This window comes from Pristis pectinata, chromosome 9, assembly GCF_009764475.1.
Source record: "Pristis pectinata isolate sPriPec2 chromosome 9, sPriPec2.1.pri, whole genome shotgun sequence".
NCBI classification, from domain to species: domain Eukaryota; kingdom Metazoa; phylum Chordata; class Chondrichthyes; order Rhinopristiformes; family Pristidae; genus Pristis; species Pristis pectinata.
The window spans coordinates 16,487,988-16,514,277 of NC_067413.1; the positions used below are offsets into that span (position 1 = coordinate 16,487,988).

At 39.9% G+C, this 26,290-nt stretch overlaps 1 protein-coding gene across 8 annotated transcripts in view; it reads right to left on the bottom strand.

Annotated features, from left to right (window-relative positions):
* Positions 1–14,564: 14,564 nt before the first annotated feature.
* The window catches only part of LOC127574120 (protein tyrosine phosphatase type IVA 3-like), a 100,407-nt gene continuing 88,681 nt past the window's right edge, over positions 14,565–26,290 (bottom strand). For all 8 annotated transcript variants that reach the window (XM_052022833.1, XM_052022825.1, XM_052022829.1 and 5 more), the window contains one exon: positions 14,565–25,846. In XM_052022833.1, the coding sequence (XP_051878793.1) occupies positions 25,729–25,846 (118 nt within the window). In that variant the 3' untranslated portion in view covers positions 14,565–25,728. The remainder of the gene's footprint in view (positions 25,847–26,290) is intronic.

Genomic DNA, 26,290 nt, shown 5'->3' on the forward strand with positions numbered 1-26,290 from the left:
GGTGAGGGTCAAAGGTGACATGCCAAATTTCTTTAGCCTCCTGAGGCAGTAGAGGCGCTGGTGAGCTTTCTTGGCCGTGGTATCTATGTGGTTGCACCAGGACAGGCTGTTGGTGATGTTCACTCCTTGGAATTTGAAGCTTTCAACCCTCTCGACCTCAGCACTGTTGATGTAAACAGGAGTGTGTGCACTGCCCCCCTTCCTGAAGTCAATGACCAGCTCTTTTGCTGACATTGAGGGAAATGTTGTTGTCATACACCATGCCACTAGGTTCTCTATCTCCTTCCTGTACTCCCACTCATCATTATTTGAGATTTGACCTGCAGATGGTGTCATCTGCAAACTTGTAGATGGAGTTAAAGCAGAATCTGGCCACACAGTTGTGAGTGTATAGGGAGTAGAGATGAAACCTTTATGAAATATGTGGCATTAAGAGCTGGGAAGCATTAAGAGCCTCCAGGTCCTTCTGTTCATCAACATTCCTTAGCGCCCTACTATTAACTGTATATGTCCTACCCTTATTTGACTTAACAAAATGCATATACCTCACACTTGTCAGAATTAAACTCCATTTGCCAACTCTTTGCTCAACGGTCCATCTGATCTCTATCCTACTATAGCCTTAAGCATCCTTCTTCACTATCCACACAGCTTTTGTGTCATCTACAAACTTACTCACTATTCCTCCTACATTCACATGCTAGTTTTTAATATATCATGAATAAAAGGGGTTTCAGCACTGATCCCTGTGCTACACCACTGGTCACAGAGTTCCAATCAGAAAAATAACCTTCCACCACTAGTCTCTACTTCCTATCACCAAGCCAAGTTTGGATCCAATTTACCAGCTCACTTTGGATCCCAAATGCTTTAACCTCCTGGACCAGCCTACCATTTGGGACCTCATCAAATGCCTTACTAAAGTCCATATAGACAACTCTACTGCCCTGCCTTCATCAAGCTTCTTAGTTACCTCCTCAAAAAAACTCAATCAAATTAGTGGGGTGGGATTTCCCCTGCACAAAGCCACGCTGGCTATCCCTGATCAGCTGCTGCCTTTCCAAATTTATAGAAATCCTATCCCTTAGAATTTCCTCCAATAATTTCCCTACCACTGATGTAAGGCTCTCTGGCCTGTAGATACTTGGCTTATCCCTACTGTCCTTTGCAAGGTTCAACATTAGCTTTTTTCCAGTCTTCTGGCTTCTCACCTGTGGCTAATGAAGATGCAAAAATCTCCAGCAGGGCCCTAGCTCTCTCAATCCATGCTGCCCATCGCATGCTGGGATAGATCTCATCCGACAGTGGGGAGTCACCAACCCTTTGTACTCCATTACCTCTAACACCTCCTCCTTCTTAATAATGCCAGTTTCTGGTAAAACAACCCCATGAGTCCCATTCCACCTCCCTGTGTACTCCTGTAGTCCTGCAACGTCTCTCTTTCACCACCCAATAATTCCCCTTTGATTCACTTGACGCTTAACTACACAGTAGTTCATTAACCAATCAGCATGCTAATTGCTGTATATTAAATTAGTCACTTATTAAATTAGATTCACAAGCAAAGGGTAGAAAATGTGATCTAGAGGAGAAGCAAAGATTTTCTCTATTTATGCTTTATAAAGATAGACCATCAGATTCAATTTTTTTGACTACACCATTACTTTGAGTTTGGTGCTTGTTATAAGTTTAAGCCAACATGATTGAAAATGTTACATTATTGCATCAGCTAAAATTGTGCCTAAAGCATTTCAGAAAAATATAAAAATTCAGCTTTATTGGGTCCAGTCATTCAGAGAGCACAGAAGAACAATTGGCCTTTCCTGCCTGTGTTGGCTCCTTAAATAAGTCATCCGGTAAGGTCCGCTCCTTTGCTCTTTTCCCATATTTCTGTGGGTTGGATCTGAGCCCAGAGCACAGTGAATGGAGACCAGATCCTTTGTAGCCTATTTCCAACCACTGACAAGGTGCCTCTTTCACTGAGAAGGTAAGTGTGCGTTGCTCCAGATTCCAGCATCTGCAGAATCTCTTGTGTCTCTGTGAAGGTTTCTCTTTGTCAATTCTTCCAAATCCATCCAAGGCTGACATCACAATGCCAAGCTCTTTAACCTACAAGAGGACATTTACAAGACCAAAGAACTGAAGTGTCTGCAAACATAGTCGACAAATTTAAATTGCGAGATATTAGCATATAAATGCTTGTTAAGTCTGCATGAAATTCCTTTCCAGGGATGTGTTGGCTTATTATAAACAGATGGATGCCTTGATCAAAATGGCTGTTGAGGGAGATAGAGTTATTTTTTTATAAATAAGATTCTAGCATGTTTTTTACTGGAGCAAGAGTTCAGCTGGCGAACGACTTGAGCTCCAGACTCCAAGGATGTTACATTTCCACCAGTCCTTGTCATATGACATCACAAACACTCATTCCTCAGAAGACACGGGATTCCCCATAGACATGGAATGATGGCCAAAATCCAAAACATAATGTGTTACAGATCCAAATGGAGTTAGTCTTCCACTTCCCTCCGCCGTGTACGCACACGTGTGCACACATGTGGCAGCTATGCAATTTGTAAGCTGCAGGAAGGAAACGTTAATACTGCAGCCAAGAGGAAGCACGATCAGTTTCCAGCCTACCACATCAACCTGCAGGCTAGACCACATGCTTGGGTTGAATTTCAAGCTCGTCACATTGCCTATTATTGTCAGTTGATATTTGCTACGTTTCCGGGTCCCTGCAACATTCCAGCAACTGAGGTGAAGGACGGAAAAAAAATTTGTTCGCCGAGCACCCCTAGGCTTCCCTACTTCTGCAAGGAACTTCCTGTGTGATTACTTTGTACATAAAACCACAACAAAATGCAAATAAAACTATCATAAATGTCCATCGACTGTGCATTTCCCTCCATAGACACTGCCTGACCCACTGAGTTCCTCCAGTTTTTTGGGTGTTGCTCCAGATTCCAGCGACTCTTGTGTCTCTCTCACAGAAGTCCCATTAGCCCAATGAAAGCCTGGAATATGGTTTTCTTGGTGTGTTATCTGTGTAAGTGTCTCCAATAGCTCACCGCACCCATGTGGGTCAGGAAATCTCACCATCGGTCATCTTATTACAGTGAAACTGCCTCTAAATTTTTAAGCTCAATTGTTCACTGATCAAATCAAAGATGAAAACAAAGTTCATAGCGGATAAAGAGTCTAGAAGATCAAATGTGACCATTTTTGGCCAGCTTTTGTTAGACATACCGCAGATGCCCTGCTGCAGAATGATGTGGTCCATGGACCCCTTATATTAGCTCATAACCACTGAGCAGGTCAGACCCCGCAACATAGTAGGGAAGAATGAAGAAGACCGAAAAACAACGTGGGTCACTACTTCCCAAATTTTATTTTTAATCCAACACAATATTGACTTTCATTTTTAAAAGCAACATCTTTCTGATAATGCTCAGAAAGGTAACTGCTTTGTACTGCTCTCAGTGCCCCTGTCTTCTATTGTCCTTTTGCCCATTGAAGATGGTTCTCTCTGTTAACCTGTGTTCTCCATTGAAGCAGACAACAATGTGCTTACAAAGTGATATTCCCTTCACAGTGTGCATTCATTCACAGCTTTCCTCTCAGCAGAACATATTGGAAGATTTCCCACCATATACCACAGAGATCTGACACATTGACAATCTTCAGATAACAGAGAAGTTTCCTTAGGCTGTACAGATGCCTGCTGTAATGCCAAGAACATCATTGGCTGTCAATGTGATGCAACCACTAAGTATCACAATTTAGGACAGCTCTTTTACACTGTCAGTCATTGCCATAATTGACCACTTATCGTGAAAGGGAAGCAGAAAACTCAAAACAGAGAAAGAGGGAAGCATCCTGATGTACCAGCCAAGAATCAAGGTGGAAAAGAGTAACGTCTGAATCAGAAGGGAAGCAAATAAACTCGATAACTAAGACTATACAGACACAGCCAATAGCTTTCCTGTTTAACAATGCATCACTGGGACACCAATGGTGGCCAATATCTCAGTGGTGCTCCTTGAAAATTCTGCCATTTTAATTATCAAGGTTGTATTAACAGGTTAATCCAATCTTGATATTTAAGCTGACAGAATTTTTTGGTACATTCAGTTCTGGTACATTTATGGCCGAGGATTGCAAACAGCAATGTAAGTGGCCAGTGAAAGAGGTGTGTGGTTGGAGATCATGAGGTCCCCTGATATTCTCCTTAGGGAATGGCGGGTCTGGGTGGCTGAGGACTGGGTGATCTGAGGCGGTCGGTAGTGACAGCTCTGTGTGATGCCACAGCGTGGAGGTGGGGGCAGTTGGATAAAGGATATGTAAGCAACTTACCTGACAGAGGTCCTTGTTCAGCAAAGACAGTCGGTCGGGAACAAGTTCCTCCTGTGCACTGCACAGGAAAGGACATGCATCCCTGATCCAGGGGTTTGGTCAGGGCACAAAAATGGGTCATGACTGGTTGAAATCCCAGAGTGATGCAAAATGGCTTAGAAGTGAGGCACTGGAACAGTTTATAAGATTCATTTTCTAGGCAGTGTATTTAATTCTCCTGTTAATACCTTTTGTTGTCGATGGACACATCACATGCTTATGGTCTGAAGTTCTGAAACAGGATGTTGCAATAGAGGCGCAAGTTGTTTTTGTTATGTTTAGTAAAACCATTGAAACCAACAGACCAGGGAGGGGTAAAACACAGAAAAAAGCAGACTTACTCACTGCTCAATGAGCTGCTTGTCAATTCTGTTGCAGTTTGGCAGGCTATTCATGTCTTTTATATCACTGGTCATGGGAAGATCCTTCATCTGGGGTCAGTGGGCTGTTGTTAACTCGTCTTATATAACTGTTGAAGGGTTGATAGGGAAGCAACAAGACAGGTCTTTCAACTCAAGGCTGCTCTTACACACATCTCTGCAAAATGGGAATCTCCCTTTAAATTCTTTATTGGGCTTTGTAGGGATGGGGAGGTTACAAGATCTGGATGGAAAAAAGACAGCAAGCCAAGCGGTATAATTTTCAACAGGAACTTCCCATAACAAGTCACCTGGTTCTTAAGGGAAAAGAATCAGTAGATCAAAATAAAACACTTTGCCATCCCTCTGGTAAAGTAAACAGATGCAGTCCAAGTGCTGCTTTTATCCTTAGGACAGAAATCCTGCTCTGATTAGATGAATGGGTATCACCGACTTACTCTGTGTTGATGTGCATGTGTAGAGTAGAACGCAGACACAAAAACATGGAAATAGGCTTTTTCCTACTGAACTCATCTGAACTTGGTCCTTGAAGGCAGGAAGGATGCTGACTGGAAAATATCATCCAGAGACCAGGAAACAGACTGAAAAGTGAGCAACTGCCAAACTCCTTGTGTTTGTGACTGAATGCCAATTAACCTTGCAAGGTCACTTTGGGATCCGGGTCAAACCCACGTCCTGGCTGATGACGAATCCTCCCTTCCCAATGACGACAGATGAGATTCAGTCAGCACTCTGCAAAAGCAAGACTGCCACAGAAATGGTAAATTCACAACTCAAAAAAAGATGACAGACTGGTGCCAAATATTTCAATATCTTGGTCAAATTTCCCACACTGAAGATCTGACTTTGAGATAGCAGCTTGATTACTCTTCATGAAAATTCTAAAAGCCTCAGGTAAAATGAATTATTCTGAAGTGCAGAGGTTGTTTTGGCTCAAATTTCATCTCTAGTCAGCAGTTCCAAAAGCTTTGCAGTAGTGGTAGTGTGTCAGAGTCTGCCTTTGAAATTCAGTTTCATTGACTTCAGTGTCACCATGGGGAGATGAATTTTTAGGCAATTGTTAATTACTCACAAGTCCATTATGGAATGCCAACATTTTCACAGTAAGTATGTCTTTTAGTAAGAACGTGAAAGATTGCTAGCTTTTCTCTACATAAAACCTGGAAGTTGTGCCATCTCAAAGTATATTTTGGAACTATGTATTCCCCTGATTTGCTGGATAGAAACAGTTTCTCTCCTGACATTACGAAGTTTCAGCCCCAAGCTTCTAAATAAAATTGTGATGTTTATGTCATTCAAAGTAGTTAAAGTATTATTATTACACACTCATGGTAGATTTCCTGACTTTTGGCTCATAGGTTTCCATTGCCTATGTGAGACATACCAAGGGACCCATTATAGGTAAGAACTCAGCAGTTAAAGGAGCAAAGCACTGGAGCAAAATGTTTATAGAAGTAAAATACTGCTGTTCTGGAAATCTGAAATTAATAAAGTATTGCTGAAAACACTCAGCAGGTCGGCACCTATAGCAAGGGAAACAGAATTAATGATCAAGGTCAATCACCTTTAATTAAAAAAACACAGAAACATAGAAAAGTAGGAGCAGGAATACGGCAATCAGCTCTTCAAGCCTCTTCTGCCATTCAGCACAATCATGGCTGATCCTTTATCTCAACAGCATGTTCCTGATTTTGCTCCACACCACCTTAATGCCTTTTGTATTTAGAAATCTATTTATCTTCTCCTTGGATATATTCAGCCTCCACTGTGGCAGAGAATTTCACAGGTTCGCCACCAATACCTAGAAGTATAACACGTTGAACTGCTCCGCATTCAATTTTATACTCCCTCCCAATCTTTTTCAGGATTTAAGTCACTGGGTCTGAGTTTTGGTTGTGGGGGAAAAGAGATTTTGACGTAAATTGCATCTGAAATTGCACCCTAAGTTTCATATTGTTGAAACTAAAATGTGTCATGAAGGAACACAGATTGGGAAATGCAATTATTTAAAATAAAAATGTTACTTGAAAATATTTCTTGATGTATTTGAGAATGGTAATTAGCTAAAATGTGATTAATTCAGCCAAAAAAAAGGTGCAATCCCCCCCATAAACTTTTAATATCATTGTCAATACGGCAACAATGAATATTTTAATACTCTCAGAAATCTCTATATTAGATGTTTCAGTATTTAATATGTTGACACCCATTTGGTACTAATGGCGTCTTTTTCTTTATGCACTAGTGGAAACAAACCATTTACTCTTTAAAAAAAACACTCATAATTTTATGCATCTCTATTAGATCAATCCTCAGCTCTTGCCCTTCCACAGAAGGAAGGCATCCTTTCCTAATGTATTTAAATTCACACTTCTAGTATAATCTGTGCAAATCTTTTTTGCACCCTCTCCAAGTGCCTCTTTTCTATTTAGATACTGTAACTAGAACTGTACATAGTACTTCAAGTGTAGTCCACCTAAGGTTAGCTAGAGGTTCAGCATGCCTTCTCCATAGTAGGATGAGCTCGCCACATTTTGGGAGTACCACAAAGGCAGGAGAAAAAGATACTGAACAAATGATGATGGGGAAGGGGAACCAGAACAAAATGAAGTATGTGGGTTTGATAGTATGCAAAAAATAGATTTTTCTCACAGATCACCTGTTGATTATTTATATTTTAATGAAAATTGTATGTACTGTTTCCACAGCAGTCAAGATCACAAAGTGTACAAAGGATGCTGTTCATGATATTGAGCAGATATTTGTCCATCTATCATGAGAACTGCAGTTCACACTACCCTGGAGATCTGAAAACATCGACGTGTGGATTGTGCCTTAAATCTAGCACCAGGCCCTGGAACCATCTGCATCCTGACATATCCTAAGAGAGTACTCACCAAGTTCCACCCTGCCGGATACTGGCATTCATTTATACTGGCTTTCCAAACAATAAGAAAGTAGTTTGATGTTATTTTCTACTAAATTTTTATGGTAGACCATGGGATACAGAAACATTGAACTCTATTTATACTTTGTAAACTTTGTACTAATCACCATTCATTCCACACATTTTGCATAGTTTGATCACCTAAAGTGATGCTGGAATTACTTAACTGATGTTTTGGGAAACGGTTCTCAAGAGACAATCAGCAGTGAGAACATCACTGTTACTGTCATAAATAACTGAGACTCCTTCGTCACTGAAAATATGCTACACATGAACCAAGACCAAAAAGGACTCTTGATGAATATTGAAAGAGATCCACTTCCTTACAGAGTGTTTTTTTTACAATGGCGAGAGGTTGGGAAGTATTGATTTTTCAAGGAACTTCGGTATTTTTTGCACACAAACCATTGAAAGCTCACGTACAGGTGCAGCAAGCAATTAGGAGGCAAATGATATGTGTTATGAGATAAGTTGAATACAGGAGGAAATAGATCTTTCTGCAATTGAATGTGGCATTGATAAGACCATAGATGGAGTATTGTGTACCGGTTTGGTATTCTTCCTTAAAAAGGGATATACTTACCATAGAGGGAGTGCAATGAAGATTCATTAGATTGGTACCCGGGATGGTGGGCTTGTTATACAAGGAGAGGTTGAATAGACTTTACATTTTTTTTTAAATTTTACTTACAGCGTGGTAACAGGCCCTTCCGGCCCAACGAGTCCGCACCACCCATTTTAATCCCCAAATTAACCTACCCGTACGTCTTTAGAATGTGGGAGGAAACCAGAGCACCCGGCAGAAACCCACGCAGACACGGGAGGAGGTACAAACTCCTTACAGACAGCGATGGGAATTGAACCCTGATTGCTGGCGCAGTAATAGCATCGCGCTAACCGCCATGCTACCGTGCCGCCCCCAATACTTGACCTGTATTCTCTAGGGGTTAGAAGAATGTGAGGTGATCTTACTGAAATATACAATATTTTGACAGACCTTGAGAGAGTGGATGTAGGGAGAATGTTTTCTGACTGAGGAGTCACAGTCTAAGAATAAGTAGTAGGACATTTTGGATTGGAAAGAGGAGAAAATTCTTTATTTAGAGATTGCTGGATCTTTGGTATTCTCCACCCAAGAGTTGCGGAGAATCAACAACAATCCTTCAAAACAGAGATTGATAGATTTATGAACTTATGAACTGGAGCAGGAGTAGGACACTAGGCTCCTCAAGTATGCTCTGCCATTTAATAAGATCATGGCTGATCTTGTTGAACCTCAATTCTACATTCCAATCTATTTACATAACACTTGGGCTGTAGCCTTCTATGCCTTGGTGAATCAAGTGCTCAGCCAGATAATTTTTAAATGTTGTGGGAGTCTCTGCCCCCACCACCGCAATGTGATCCACCCTCCGGGTGATTTTTTTCTCTCAGATCCCCTCTCTCCTCATCTTAAACCCATATGTTTTTGATGTCTCAGTTTCTCTCTATCCACATGTCTACATCTATTGTCTCCATATCCAGCCTGATAATTTCCTGGGGTTTCTTATGCGTTTCAATCAAGCCTCCTCTCAACTTCAGTGGATGCAAGTCTATCCCACCCATTCCAGGTAATAGATCAGTAAGCCTCTGTTGAACTGTTTCCAACACATTAATGTCCCTCTTAAGACAAGGAAAGCCATACCATATGCAAAACTCCACATGTACCCTCTATATAATTGAAACACAACCTCCCTAATTTTGTTTTCAATTCTCCTAGCTACAAGTGATAATATTCTGTTAGCATTCCTGATTACTTGCTATAGTAGGCTTTTGTGAGTCTTGCACTAAGATTCCCAAACGCATTTATATTTCAGAGCCCTGCAATCTCTTACCATTTGGATAAAATGTGCTTTTTTAAAAAAAATTTTATACGCTGGAGTGGACAACTTCACATCTTCCCACTTTGTCCTCCATTGGTCTGATCTTTGTCCAATATTCTGGCTACTCTTTGTGCTTTTATTTTATGCAATAATCTTTAATGCACACCTTATCAAGTGCCTTCTGGAAATCTTAGTACATCCATCCCTTAGCCACAGCACATATTGCTCCTCTCTGATTGTAATTTCCCCTGAGTTCCTTCCTCCCTTTGAATTCACAGCTAATTCTGGAATATTACTCACATCTGTTTAATAACTGTTTAATTCATTGGACATTTCCTTGTTTCCTATTATCAATTCCCCAGAAGGACCAAAAGTCAATTTGTTAACTTTTCTTTTTTTAAATTATCTACAGAAATTCTTACCATCTGTACTACTAGTTCTGTCAGTTTATCTCATATTCAGATTTTTTCCTTCCACATTACTCTCTTCCTGGAGATTAACACAATCAAAGGGAGATGGAAATGATGCAGGAAAACAGAGCTGAAGAGGAAGATCTGCCATAATTTTAATGAATAGTGAAGCAGGCTCAAAAGACTAGATGACCAACTCCTGCTCCTAATTCTTACGTTTACACAGAATCACAAACTAGACATGTGAGGGAGGAAACAGGATCCTGAACAGTACAAATAAAGGCAGCAGATAGGTATAAGAGTAGGTACCTGTAGCAGGATCCACATGAACCTCCACTGTCTTTGATAAAACAGTGCTGGCATGAAAATCATCTTAAATCCATGTAAGTAATAGGTAGAATGTTGCAAAATTAAGAGCAAGAAGTAAAATTGTTTAATAATAGAGTAAAATGCCCCTAAAAAGCTTAGGTCTAGTTTTTACATTTGATAATTTAATAATTAGAGATCCTTTAAATTTATGCATGTTTCAGGTTCTGAGCATCACTTACCAGGCCAGCATTTTTACCCATCCCTAAGTACCCTTGAGAAAATGGTGGCCTTCTTAAACTGCTGTAGTTGTTCTGGTGAGCATAATCTCACAATGTAGTTGGTTAGAGGGCTTCAGTGACAATGAGGAATATTTCCAGGTCAGGATGGTGTGCAGTTTGGAGGGAAACATGAAGGTGCTGGTGTCCCCATGTTCCTACTGCCCCTATGGCATAGATGAACAATAGTGGTGCATTTTGTATAGGGTATATACCATAGCCACTGTATGCCAGTGGCGTGTAGAGTATCAACCAATCAAGCAGGCTGATTTGTTAAGCATCAAATATTTTTGTAGCAGCTCTAACCAGACAAATGGAAAGTGTATCCCATCACACTTCTGTCTTGTGTTTTGGGAAGTCACCCACTGAAAGATTTCAACCTCTGACTTACTCCTGTGGCCACATTATTTATATGGCTAAGTCAGTCAAGTTTCTAGTGAACAGTGACCCTGGGGATATTGATAGCGAGGGACCTGCCAATGGAAGTGCCAAGTGTAGCTGGTTAGACTCACTCCTATTGGAGATGACATTCATGCCAGGGAATGATTATTTCTCATGTACCATGCTGTCTAGGTTTTGCAGCATGCAAGCATGAGTTTGGAATTTACCATTGTGCAAACATCAGCAATCATCCCAACTTCTGACCTTAACATGGAAAGAAGGTGAAGTTGAGGCAGAGCATCTTGCCAACATGTAGATAAGGATGGTATTGGAATGAAGTGCAATATTTCAGATATACCAGTGCTGGCATGAAAAGAGAAGCCTATAATAAATACACTGCGCTTTAGGAAAGATATTCCAGTGAAGGGAATACAGTGTAGATTTATCAGAATGACAGCCCAACTTCTCTGCTTAACCAAAGGGGAATCCAGGAGGAATGTTTAATGTTGAATTCTGGACAGAAATAAAATATGTTTAAATAGAACAGTGAAATATCAGTCAATAGACAAGGAAAAGGCTACCATCATGCTTTTATATAACCAGCAAAAGTCAGATATTCAGATCCTGCCACACTATAATAAACGTTCTTCCAAGAAATATTTGATCTTTGGACACCTACTCACAGTAAGATCTAAAACAGGCTTAATGAACTTTTGGTTAAGCTCACAGTATGGTTATGGTGTAGTGACAAGAGCCTCATAGACTGTCAATTTATATTCATTATCATGTTCAATTTTTTTTGTAACTGGAATAGTTTTGTTCATTGCTGGGTCTACAATTAGATTTACTCACACAAAGGCGTGCAGGAGAAAACTTATTGGATACAATTTAATTGTATGAACACAACAAATGACAAAATATTTGAAACTGGCTTTTGTACAAGCAAATCAAGGGGCAAGTAATTTAAATCCATGAAAAATATACTGATGCTGCGTATTAACATAAAACTTTTAGAAAGGTTCCAAAGCCATGTGATGCATATGCACATGAACATCACTTGGAGAGTTATCAGTTCCTTAAAATGGAGGCAGGGTGGAACTTCTCAATAGGGAAGCAAGGGGAATAATTGAAAGGATACTTCATTATCCTTGGTTGTCACTAGGGCCAGAGGGCTTGAGTAATAAGAGGCTGGATAGACTGGGGCTTTTTTCCCTGGACCATAGGAGGTTGAGGGGTGACCTTATAGGAGGTATATAAAATGATATGGGACAAACCCCCCAGAGTAGGGGAGTCTAAAATTAGAGAGGAAAGGTTTAAGGTGAGAGGGGAACTATTTAAAGGGGACCTGGGTGATTTTAACTTCCTCAATATTGACTGGGATTGCCTTAATGTAAGAGGCATAGATGGGAGGAATCTGTTAAATGTATCCAGGAAGGGTATTTAAAGCAGTACATAGAGATTCATATTAGGAAGGGAGCTGTACTCAGCCTTATTTTAGGGAATGAGAATAGGCAAGTGATGGAAGTGTCTGTGGAGAAATCCTTTGGGAACAGTGACCAACTTCGGTAAGCTTTAAGGCTGTCATGGAAAAAGACAAGCTCAGACCTAGTGCTGAAGTCTTAACAGCTGCTAAAAGGAAAAACAACACCCAATAAGTGGGAGGTGCCTAAAAGCGAAATACTAAGAGTTCAGAATCAGCTTGTCCCTGTCAAAAGCAAAGGCAGTAAGATTAGGGAACCTTGGTTAACAAAGGAAATTGAGGGTTTGATCAGGAAAAAGGAAGTGTATGTCACATATAGGAAATTATTATCAGGTGACTCCTTTGGGATTTATATAGCAGAGATCTCAAGAGGTTGGGAGGACTTTAAGTAAGGCTTTTGACAAGGTCCCACACAATAGCCTGGAACAGAAAGTTGGGGCACATGGGGTCCAGGGTGACAAACTGGATCCAAATTGGATTGGTGACAGGACGCAGAGGGCGGTGAACGGTTGTTTATCTGACTGGGTCTGTAACCAGTGATATATCGCAGGGACTGGTGCTGGGACCTTTGTTGTTGAGAACGTCAGACCACAGTCAAGGAAGTTGGCTGATGACATGAAGATCAGTAGAATTGTAGATATCAATGATGGTTGCCTGAGTATACACAGTTCAGCTAGAAAGTTGGGTGGAGTGGTGGCAGATAGAAGACTGAGGTAATGCATTTTGGATTATATAATACTGGCTGGGCATATACAGTGTATGGCAGGGATCTTAGAAGCATTTATGTACAGAAGGATCTTGGGGTGCAAGTTAAGAGCTTAGGTGGATAGGGTGGCGAAGAAGGCATTCAGCTTGCTTGCCTTCATAGGCCAGGGTATTGAGTATAACTGTTGGGATGTCATGTTGCAGCAGTACAAGAGATTGCTTAGGTCACACTTAGAATATTGTTTGCAGCTCTGGTCACCGCACTATAGAAAGGATGTGGCAGTGCTAGAAAAAGAACAGAAGAAATTCACCAGGTCATTGCCTGGAATGGAGGGGTTTAGTTGCAAGAAGAGATTGGATAGGCTGGGATTGTTCTCACTGGGGTGCAGGAGGCTGAGGGGTGACACTATAGAAATTTATAAAATTATGAGGGGAAGAGGTATAGTATTCAGTCTTTTTAAAAGTACAGTGGAGTCTAAAACTAGAGGGAATAGGTTTAAAGAGAGAGGGGAAATATTTAAAGAAGATCAGAGGAGCAAGTTTTTCCACATAGAGGGTAGTGGGCATATAGAACTAGCTGCCACAGGAGCTAGTAGAGGCAGGTATAATCAGTGTTTAAAAAGAATTTGGACAGGTACATGGATTGGAAAGGGCCAAATGCAGGAAAATGGGATTAGCCTAGATAGGCATCTCAGTCAACATGGGAGAGTAGGGCCAAAGGGCCTGTCTTCAGGTTTTATAACTCTGATTCTACATGCTCCTACCAAACCTAACATCAAATATGTTTCCTCAGAAAATTCTAGGCAGTTTCAGCAGGTATTCAAAAAGTGATATCAATGTAGTTGATTCTTATCTGTTTTCTCAGTAAAATTTTTTTTAAATTGACAAAAACTTTGAATAATGCTTTCCACAACCAAAATAAATAACGATTGGGCTAAGAGAGAAAATGCAAAAACAGCCAGCTCATGTAAAATGATTATAACTCATATATATAGAAGTATTAACCACAAAAAGGGGGTGCGTTTGTTGCCATGAGTCTCACACACACCCTTCTCATAGATTCTCAAGCATAACATTTGAATCAATTTTGAGGAAACTAAATCCATTTTGCAGTGCCCACAGGCAGTCAAGAATCCAAAGCAAGATTGTGAACATTAGCTGCTAATTTGACCTACTGCTTTAAGATCACTGTTCTAATAGTTCTCACGGGGAAGCAAAATAAACAGGGACATCCAGGTAACCAATCACAGGTGCTCATACCATTTCTGCTGAAGATATCAGTAAATGAACAATGCTTCTTGTAATTATTTTTTCAACTTCAAGGAAAGTGGACTACACCCAAAGTGTTGATGTCATTTAAGATCCCTTGGTAAGACACAACTCACTTATACCTAAAATTAAAAACAAACAATACGTATAGTGAAAATGAAAGCCCTTTTTTATTTACCTTGCTGGAGGCAAATTCATCAAATTGTAATTACAATTGTTTTGAACACCAAACGTTGTTCACTAAAAAATTAGCTGTCTGACATAAACAATACTTTACAGTCTACAAAAACTAATCAAAGGGCTGGGTATTAATTTTTCAGCCACAATAGCTCCATCTAAGTATAGCAGACAAATTCAGATTCATTGTTAATTTGGATAAGTCCTTTGGTGTAGATTTCCTGTTTTTCTTTTATTTCTCCAAACGTTTAAGCCAGTTCCAGAGGATGTTTCTTTCTCTGTTGCAGTTTTATCTTTGCAGTGTAGCCTATAGGACTTGGGGACAAATTAACAGCGTAGTATGTGTAGTTGTTACTCAGGAAGACCTTAAAACTGGATCCTTTGTTATTAAATTCAGCAATGCAATAAAATTCCATTATAATCAATTTCAAACCATTTTTACTGATAAGATAAACATTTTAATCATTTTCTCTTTTGCCATTGGTTCCCCATTTGTTTTACGAGGCAAAAAGTCTTAACAAGAGTACAAGTTAATATTATTCACAAATATTTAAAATAAAAATGCTCCATTCAAATGATTCCAGAGGACTGTCATGAATAGTATTTCTATTCTTCTCTAATTCAAAAAGAAATGTTGAAACAGGCCATGTTCTTTAAAGCAACAGCTGGATGAATTAGTTCAATTAGCCAAAAACCATAATTAGAACACAATCAACACACACACACAAAGTGCTGGAGGAACTCAGCAGGTCCAGCACTTCATGTGTTGCTCCAAATTCCAGCATCTGCAGAATCTCTGTGTCTCCATTAGAATACAATGATAATCCAGATTTTCATGCAGTTCCCCAGCTGCTACTCAATAAAATATTTGCATCTGGATTCAAAGTAGTAGGATATATAATTCTGTATATTGAAAGATTAAGTGTTTTACCTGCAGGCCTTCAGTGCAGACACTGTAAAATGTGTTACATTATTAGTGTCCATACACACATTTTAAATGTGTATGTGCTTCATATGCTATTTTGATACGGTGAAGGCCTCTGAGCTCAGATTTATCATCTGAAACTTTGGCCAAAAAATAAAAGCAAATTTAGTACATCTCTAGCACAGGGGAGGATGACCCACCAATGGTATGACTACTAACTATACAGGACTTCATAGTTTACAATTATTATGTACAAGTGAGTGGTTTTCTCTCAGATGCAATCCAAAATTAAGAGTAAACACATTCACAAATGTATATTTGGTACACTTGGTCGTCTGTTCATATGCAAAAACCTGAACACTTGAATACCGTCACGTTTGTTTGTCGACTAACTAAGCTCATTGCCAATTAAGTTAGCTTGTTCAGTATTAGAAAGAGAAAAGCACTTCGGATAAAATGATGTACAATTTCGCTGTTGGATATTACAATTTGCCTGAGTAAATTAACATATTAAGCAAATTCAAAGCTCTTGATAAAAGCAAGTAAACAGACTTCTATATTCCATGTGAGAATTTAAAAATGCTCTCCAAAAATCTCTGAATCTTATGGGGAAACATTGGTGCAGATAACATTGTGTGTTACCAGACAGTACAAACTGACAATTTAAGGCCTGGTTATAAATTAGTTGATGTGTCCATTGATACAATGGCCAGATAAGTTCCTTTAGATTTTATTAATGGCAAGTTCCTTCATATTTTCTTAATGAAGCAAAAAGGATATAGAGGCAAATTCTGGTCAACTTTAATGGGCTGCATTACGCAATGTGCAACATTATGAAACAGGAATAGAACACAAAGCTCAAGTCTACTTTGCTGTTCAATAAGACCACAGCTGATACTGCACCATGTCCACTTTCATACCTGATCTCCCTATCTCTGGTTCCCTTTTGTCTGCAAAAATCTATTCACTTTAGCTCTAATACACTCAACTGAACACTCACAGCACTTTGAATCAATCTGAAATTTCTGCTTAACTCCATACTCTACAACCATCCCCTTAACCATTGTAACAAATACATGCACATGTAATTTAATACATTTCTCTTTTAATAATGCAAACGTAGTTTAATGTTTCTCCTTAATGCATTCCTTCTGCTTCACCCTGTGAAATGCTTTTCAGAATGTTTTAACAGGAAATGCAATTCAAATGAAGCAAATTTGGTTCACACAGCTGTTTCCCATTCTGTTCCCAAATGGCATAATACCACAATGTGACACACCAACTAAACCCATCCAATTAATGAGCCAGATTTAAGAGGGGTGCCCAGGAATCATAATTGTGCCTGTTATCAAAGGAAATGAGGTCTGAGCCATGCTAGGGAGAGTGTTAAATGAGGAATGCTTGAAAACTTTGTGCATGGAATTAAGTTGTGGGGCACTACTGTTTGCACTTTGAATAAAAATAAACTTAATTGCATACTATTATGTTCACTTTCATGTCTATCCACTTCTTATCCTATGGACAGAAATAGGATAAGAAATGAATAGACATGAAAGTGAACATAATAGTTTTCTCTCCCTAGTTAAATTTGTTGTATTTGTGTGTTAATTGTTTTAACACTTTTGTTACAACAGGGTAAAAATTAAATAGCCAGACAAGCTTAAGTCCCAGGTTTGATGCATATAGAAAGAGTCAGCTTGTTTGGAAGTCAGGCAAATTGCCCACTATAATTTTCAGCAAATTACAGTATAAAAGCAAGACAAAACTGCAGTGTTGCCAAAACCTCAACCATGAAGGCATTTAATTCACTGCAACATTTTCATTTATTGTTCATAAAAAGAGCAAGTGCTGAAATTTAGTTTGAGCACAACAAACCACAATTAGTTTCTACCATGGCAGATGTTAATTAATGGGGTGCTCAATTGTGCTAGCAAGAGTTGGTGTGGTTTGTTCACTGCCATTATTTGGCCTGCTCTGCCCCACTTAAGATGGTGTGAGATGGTGGCCTGAGTTTAGTGTTGTGTATAATTAATTCTCTGTATCAAAAAAGATCAACATTAAATGATTGAAATATTGTCAAATTGTTAGGTATAGAAAGCACAAGCCAAATTTTGTCCTTTTGGCCCCAGTTGCAACTTGCATTCTGATAAGAAAGTGGTGATTGAAGGAAATTGTGCACAGTACTATCTGTAGAGGAGACTCTTATAAATGGCACTGAAATTAATAAAGTACAGTTCAGTTATTTAAGTTTTAAAGGCCAGAACTCCAGACCTCTTGTCTTCTTCAAACCTTTTAGAGCTGAGGGGATGACAATCTACCACCTTAAAAAAAGGATAACACAATCTAAAAAAGCAGTTCCTGCAACAACTGAAGTAATATGCTCATCCCTTAAAGTGGCTTCAAACATCAACTTTCTGATACGGAGACAAGCAAGCTGCTAGGGAATCATGGCCATACATTTTGAACATACAATCCAAAAACCTCTCAGAATGCAGATGTAATTGTCCTTTTTACAACTCTTCCTGGTGTGAATCAAGATTCTTTTGCTACAAGGCCCAAAATTTGGTTACCTTAAATATCAACCTCGACAATAAACCTCAAATTTTTCCTTCTCGTGGGAGGAAACTACCGATTATTAGCACCGTTATCCCAACTAAGAATTTTAGATCAAACACACAACGCGAAAACAAAAATACAACAAAAGGGAAAATATGTTTGTGCAATACCATAGTGTCCTTTGGGGATGGCATATGGAACAAATAATAGCTTTTTTTTTAATATAATCCTGCCACATCAGTCACTGACGACAATTAGGTTCAGGATTCATAATAAAACCATACACATACCTTTCAAAAATATGTACGAAAAACTCTCTTTGCTCTCTTAAATCACCGGGGCTGCTGCTTTAGTTATTTTTGAGTTAATCAAGCAATGCTTTTGTACAACTTCTGCAATGCAATATTTAAACATGGTTTTACTTCAAACTACATCTATGGATATGTACAAGTCAATAATTAATAAAAAGGAACAGGACATTACTGAATATATTAACTGTTGAGGCAAATTAATTGCTTTTCTTTTTAAAGCACATATTTTAAAAGGGTGAATGTTACTTGGTTACATGATAGAGGCTTTACTTGTCTTGATCCATAAACTCATTTAAACAACGAATTACAATTTACCAAGAAGAAAGTTTCAATAAAATGCTCATGAAGTTGATGAAAAATAGTGCTTGCTTTTAAATAAAAAGGACACTGTTGTTTTGAAGGACTGGTCATAGTGGGAGGAAATGTTTAACAAAAGCAGGTTTCATTTAGGCAGGATAAACAGAACCAGTAACAAGTAATGACATTTAATGACATCACAGGATTTTTTAGTTGTTTGCTTTTTTGTTAAATATGCTCCAAACTGAGTATCAAAGTACAAGATATTTGCATCATTGCACTTAACACTCAGTACAGCTGTGCGTACTGTGCAAACAAGTTGTTCTGCTTTCTGATACCTTTATTGTATTGCCAATACAATAACAATACCTCATGGCTATTTTCAGCAGGCATAAATTCTCAAATCATGAGTATTACTAGATTCTGTTCTGTTTTTGGCCAAGTGGAAATGTTGGTTAATTCAGTGCAACTAAATTGAACACTCAGACTTGTGCAAAATGATTGGACTGAGTGTTTCTAACCTTCCCTCCTCCCTATTGTTCATTATGTATGTATACAGAAAAAGAACAAGCATCAGAGGATCTCAGCAATGTGCAGAACTGAACCTGCATCCATTCCCCCATCAATGGGCGCTGTACATTGATGCACCAATTTATTTTATCATGTTGTGATTACATCTTACTTCATATTATGTCTAAAATGTCACAACATTACAAGACTTAAGGAGTTCAGCCTCCAGGTACATATGTAACAAATATTGATTTGGGAGCTTATAAGATTGCTTGGTGCCTAAAAGATGAGTATTGCATGGCTGCATTTTCAAGCCCATAATTTTGAACTTTAACTTGCACAAGTCTTCCACAATAATATTGTTACACATTAACTACAGGACGAAGCAGGAGAGTAGCTGGTAGGTAAGGTAAGGTTTACCTGTTATCTGTAATAAATTTTAAAGTAGGATAAAACTAGGTAGGGAAAGAATTAGTTCAGATGGAGGACATGGTGATGCGCTGCAGCTGCTTGATGTGGGAGCTAGTGGACCTTGCTGTGGTGCACGATGACCACGTCTGCAGTAAGTGCTTGAGGCTGGAGGAACTTCGGCTTAGAATTGATGAGGTGGAGTCGCAGCTTCAAACACTGTGAAGCATCAGGGAGGGAGAGAGTTATGTAGATATTGTGCATCGGGAGACATTCACCCCCCCTTAGAGCAGGTACTTCTGGGGTCCAGGAAGTAGATAGAAGGGTGACTGTCAGGGGAGAGAAAAGGAAAAAGAAAATGAACAGGCAGATAGAGCAAAGGACCCCAGAGGCTGTTCCCCTCAGTAACAGGTTTTTCTGCTTTGGAAGCTGTTGAGGGGGATGACCTGCAAGGATCAAGTAGCAGTAGTCCAGTCTCTGGCACTGGGACCGGTCCTGCTGTTCAGAAGGGAAGGGAGGAGAAGAGGAAGGCAGTAGTGATAGGGGACTCGATAGTCAGAGAAACAGATAGGAGTGAGCATGAATCCCAGATGGTATGTTGCCTCCCAGGTGCCAGGGTCTGGGATGTCTCTGATAGGGTCCACAGGATTCTTGAGCGGGAGGGAGAACAGCCAGAAGTTGTGGTTCATTTTGGTACCAACGACATACGTAGGAAGAGAGATGAGGTCCTGAAAAGTGAGTTTAGGGAGCTAGGCAGAAGGCTGAACAGGACCTCAAGGGTAGCAATCTCAGGATTGCTGCCAGTACCACACGATAGTGAAGGTAGGAATAGCAGGAGATGGCAAATAAATGTGTGGCTGAGAAGTTGGTGCAGGAGGGAAGGTTTTGGATTTTTGGATCATTGGAATCTCTTCTGGGGAAGGTGGGTCCTGTACAGAGAGGACGGGTTACACCTGAACCCGAGGGGGTCCTTGCAGCCAGGTTTGCTAGGGTGGTTCGGGAGGGTTTAAACTAGTTTGCGAGGGGGTTGGGAACCAGAGGGGTAGGTCAGAGGAAGAAGGGGATGGGGAAAAGTCAGATCTAATAGGCAGAGAGGTTTTGAGGAAGAAGAAGCAGAGTACAGGGTATAAAAGTAGAAAGGTGGATGGGCTAAAGTGCACTTACTTAAATGCAAGAAGTATCAGGAATAAGGGTGATGAACTGAGAGCTTGGATAAGTACATGGGACTATGATATTGTGGCTCTTGCAGAGACTTGGCTGTCACCAGGGCAGGAATGGATATTGAATATTCCTGGTTTCTAGTGTTTTAAAAGGGATAGGGAGGGAGGGGGGAGAAGAGGAGGCGATACTGGTCAGGGATACTATTACAGCTGCAGAAAGGTGGATAATGTAGAAGGATCCTCTCTAGAGTCAGTATGGGTGGAAGTTAGGAAGAAGAAAGGAGCAGTTACTCTAACTGGAAGTATTCTATAGGCCCCCTGGTAGCAGCAGGGATACTGAGGAGCAGACTGGGAGGTAGATTTTGGAAAGATGTAAAAATAACAGGGTTGTTATCATGGGAAACTTCAACTTCCCAAATATTGATTGGCACCTGCTTAGTGCCAAAGGTTTAGATGGGGCAGAGTTTGTTAAGTGTGTCCAGGACAGATTCCTCTCACAGTATATTGACAGGCCGACTAGAGGGAATGCCATATTAGATCTAGTATTAGGTAATGAACTGGGTCAAGTGACAGATCTCTCGGTGGGTGAGCATTTGGGGGACAGCGACCACTGCTCCATAACCTTTAGCATTGTCATGGACAAAGATAGGAGCAAAGAGGACAGGAAGATATTTAATTGGGGAAAGGCAAATTATAAGGCGAGAACTAGAGAGTGTAAATTGGGATGGCATTTTTGAAGGGAAATGTACTATGGAGATGTGGTCGATATTCAGGGATCTCTTGCAGGATGTTAGGGATAAATTTGTCCCGGTGAGGCAGAGAAAGGATGGCAGGGTGAAGGAACTATGGGTGACAAGAGAAGTGGAACAACTAGTTAGGAAGAAGGCGGCAGCATACATAAGGTGTAAGCAGCAAGGATCAGATAGGGCTCGTGAGGAATATATAGTAGCAAGGAAGGAACTTAAGAAGGGGCTGAGGAGAGCAAGAAGGGGACATGAAAAGGCTTTGGTGAGTAGGGTTAAGGAGAATCCCAAGGCTTTTTTCTCATACGTGAAGAACAGAAGGATGACGAGAGTAAAGGTGGGTCCGATTAGAGACAAAGGTGGGAAGATGTGCCTGGAAGTTGTGGAAGTGGGTGAGGTTCTCAATGAATACTTCTCTTCAGTATTCAGCAAGGAGAGGGGTCTTGATGACGCTGAGGACAGTGTTGGTAAGGCTAATGTTCTAGAGCATGTAGATATCAAGAGAGGATGTGTTGGAGCTGTTAGAAAATATTAGGACAGATAAGTCCCCGGAGCCTGACAGAATATTCCCCAGGCTGCTTCGCAAGTCGAGGGAGGAGATTGCTGAACCATTGGCTAGGATTTTTGAGTCCTCGTTGTCCACGGGGATGGTACCGGAGGATTGGAGGGCAGCAAATGTTGTCCCCTTATTCAAAAAAAGGTAGTAGGGATAGTTTGGGGAATTACAGACCAATGAGCCTTACGTCTGTGGTGGGCAAGCTGTTAGAAAGGATTCTAAGAGATAGGATCTATGAGCATTTAGAGAATCATGGACTAATTAGGGACAGCCAGCAAGGCTTTGTGAAGGGAAGATCTTGCCTCACAAGCCTGATGGGGTTCTTTGAGGAGGTGATCTGGAAGATTGATGAGGGTAGTGCAGTAGATGTGGTCTACATGGATTTTAGTCAGGCGTTTGACAAGGTTCCACATGGTAGGCTTCTTCAGAAGGTCAGAGGGCAAGGGATCCAGGGAGGCTTGGCTGTAGAAAGCAGAGGGTTGTGGTGGAGGGAGTGCATTCAGATTGGAGGGCTGTAACTAATGGTGTCCCACAGGGTTCAGTTCTGGGACCTCTACTTCGTGATATTTATTAATGACTTGGATGAGGGGGTGGAAGGGTGGGTTAGCAAGTTTGCAGACGACACAAAGGTCGGTGGTGTTGTGGATAGTGTGGAGGACTGTCAAAGCTTGCAAAGGGATATTGATAGGATGCAGAGCTGGGCTGAGAAGTGGCAGATGGAGTTCAATGCAGAGAAGTGTGAGGTGGTACACTTTGGAAGGACTAACTCCAAGGTGGAGTACAGGGTTAACGGTAGGATTCTGGGTAGTGTGGAGGAGCAGAGGGATCTGGGGGTTCATATCTACAGATCACTGGGACTTGCCTCACAGGTGGATAGGGTAGTTAAGCTTATGGGATGTTAGCTTTCATAAGTCGTGGGATCGAGTTTAAGAGCCGCGAGGTAATGCTGCAGCTCTACAAAACTCTGGTTAGACCTCACTTGGAGTACTGTGTCCAATTCTGGTCGCCTCATTATAGGAAGGATGTGGAAGCATTGGAAAGGGTACAGAGGAGATTTACCAGGATGCTGCCTGGATTGGAGAGTATGCATTATGAGGAGAGACTAAAGGAGCTAGGGCTTTAGTCATTGGAGAGGAGGAGGATGAGGGGAGACATGATAGAGGTATACAAAATATTAAGAGGAATAGCCAGCGCCTCTTTCCTGGGGCACCAATGCTCAATACAAGAGGGCATGGCTTTAAGGTAATGGGTGGGAAGTTCAAGGGAGATATCAGAGGGAGGTTTTTCACCCAGAGAGTGGTTGGTGCATGGAATGCGCTGCCTGGGGTGGTGGTGGAGGCTCAAACGTTGGTCGTTCAAGAGATTGTTAGATAAGCATATGGAGGAATTTAAAATAGAGGAATATGTGGAAGGAAGGGGTTAGATAGTCTTAGGCATGGTATAAAGGTTGGCACAACATGGTGGGCTGAAGGGCCTGTATTGTTCCATGGTTTGCAGCCCAAGAACACAATCATAACAAAGAGAAAAGTCAGCAAACCAGCTAGGTTTTGTAATTGGTTGTTACTTCCATTAATTAAATTGAATAAGATCTTTATAGAAAGCAGAAACGGGCTTGGAAAAAAAGTAAAAGAACTGACTGGATCACATCACTTTCTTTGGAAAATTCAGGCAGCTAATGCTGTAGTCACACTGGTCATTAATGAACAGAAGGTTGTACAGCTTTAAGTTGACTTTCACTACTTGCACTGTTGTATTATTGACTTCACTGCAACAAACTAGTTACCTTTCTCATGGTCAGATTAGTTTCTAGCAGTTGTGCTTGAGCTGAACTTTGAATGAAAACTGAATTTCATTCATATGGTTTTCTTTCTCCACGTACAAAAACAATTCAAAGTTATAAAAACTTAAGCAGATGACAAAGGCACAAAATGAGATGAAATGCCTGCTCCATTTCATTATGAATCATTTCCTAGAGCTCGCAAATCATTTGTTATTTGTTCTCTTGAATGGTCAGTCATCTCTTGCTCCACAGATAAGGCCCAATGTGCTGAGCATTTCCAGTATTGAGCTTTAATTACAAATAAATTACAGAAGAGGAAAAAGCTTTAGTAACAAAGTGGCCTTGCTTTCTCACCAAAGTCACATGTGAAATAACTTGGTTGTAAAGCTCTGATCAGCAGAGTGAATCATCAACTTCCAGGAGTTTACACTCCACTATACCCTGATTTTGACTTAGGCTGAATTAAAATGAAAAAAGTCTTCACTGTCATTAAACATATAGTGTGAGTGCACACTTAGATGCTTCCCATTCAACTGCAAAATTTATAATTCACTTTAAAAATCCCCTTAGTTAACTCCTACCAACTTGTACTCAAAAAAAATATGGGAATTTGGTTCAAGATCTGCCCATAAGATAACAGCAAGAAACTGCAAGTTTTGGAAATCTGGAAAAAAAACAATGGAAGATACTGGAAATATTCAGCAGGTCAGACAGCATCTGTGCAGAGAAACAGAGTTAATATTTTAGATCAATGACCTTTTATCATATGGATATTTCTAGCATTTTGTTTTATGACACGCAAGAGACTTCAGTTGAACTTAAGTCTTCATAAACAGGTATTATTAAAAATTATTAAAAAAAAACTTCGTTTCTCACACAATCAATATCAAAACTCACTTGCTTCACTTCTTTCCCTATCAACACCCAATTAGGGTAAGCATTCGGTACCCTCTCTGTTAAGTCATTGAGTGAATATTATAGATAAGTTCAGGATTAGTACGCAATTACTGGCAACTTTCAATGTGGACAGGAAAGTTTGTGTTTGTGAAGAACCAAATATCAATTTGGCGATAGCTATTTGGTGCTGGAACCAGAAGCACACAGATTAGTGATTCTAGTACTGGGATATTGTTTTAAAAACAAAAGTGTGGAATCCTAGGAATGAAACTGCCTTAAGGGGACCTTGCACCTATTGCACTGCACTCTCTCAGTAGCTGTGACACTTTACTCTGTACTGTTATTGTTTTTACCTGTACTACATCAATGTACTGACTCAATGTAACTGCACCGTGTAATGAATTGACCTGTACGATCGGTTTGTAAGACAAGCTTTTCACTGTACCTCGGTACAAGTGACAATAATAAACCAATACTAAAGGCCCATCAATGCAAAATATTCCTCTGCATTTGGTCCAACAAACTTAAGGAAGCACTTTATAAGAATCATCAACTCAATTTATCAGGCCACAGAATAATGTTTCATCACAATAACTGTACCAATTATATTTAAGTCAATTTGCATCACATTTACAACTACTTTCCTGGACCCATACTTTATTTTTTAGGTCATCACAGAAAATTTCCATTTGAGTACCAGCCATAGATGAAACAATCAGGATATCTTTTTAAAGGAAGAAAGAGACATAAAATTGCAGATGGTAAGATTACCTCAAATGATGAGTTGCTTAGAACTTTTAACCAGAATCAAAATGCCTTCATAAAGAAACAAACTTCTTTTCAGTTGGCGATTTTAGTATAAATAAATATTCAAGTTACTAATGGAGGAAGAAACAACATCTGATTGGATTTTAAGACAGGAAACCCAAATGGCATTTTATTCTTTTTATATATAAAAATCACTGTAAACCATTGTTTGCTGAAAGTGTTCAAGTTCATACGATGGCACAACTGTTCTTGTGATTATTAGGGTCCTTGAAACGAAGTCTCATCTTTGGCCGATACTTTTCCAAGTATGAGAGTTGTTTGCTGTTGATGGCACCTCTACGTTTCCTGTTTCATAAAAAAAAGACAGGAAAAAAGTGAAAAGAAATCCAAAAATGATGAAATTATTCTTAATTTTTATATTGTAAATATTTATTTTTAGAAGTCAAATTTAAATATCAAATTTCCACCATAGCCATCATAAATGTCAAGAAAGCCACATCAGTTCTTCCTGAATGTTGTCTTGAGTTTTGCTACAAGCTGGCATGGATGGCTTTGTTTTTTTGAGGAATTGCAACACTACATAATCACCATCAATTTTCCAGTCTTATGGTGACAGCGAGCTGACTAATGAAGCAGCTTAAGATGATAGGATCTATGATATTGACCTGAGGAACTCTTGCAGCAATGATCTGGCATTGGTTTTTTCGAACTCCAACACACAAATCTTTATTTGTGTGAGTTACGACTCTATTCTTTATGCACAGTGACTTAAATATTATCAACGAATCA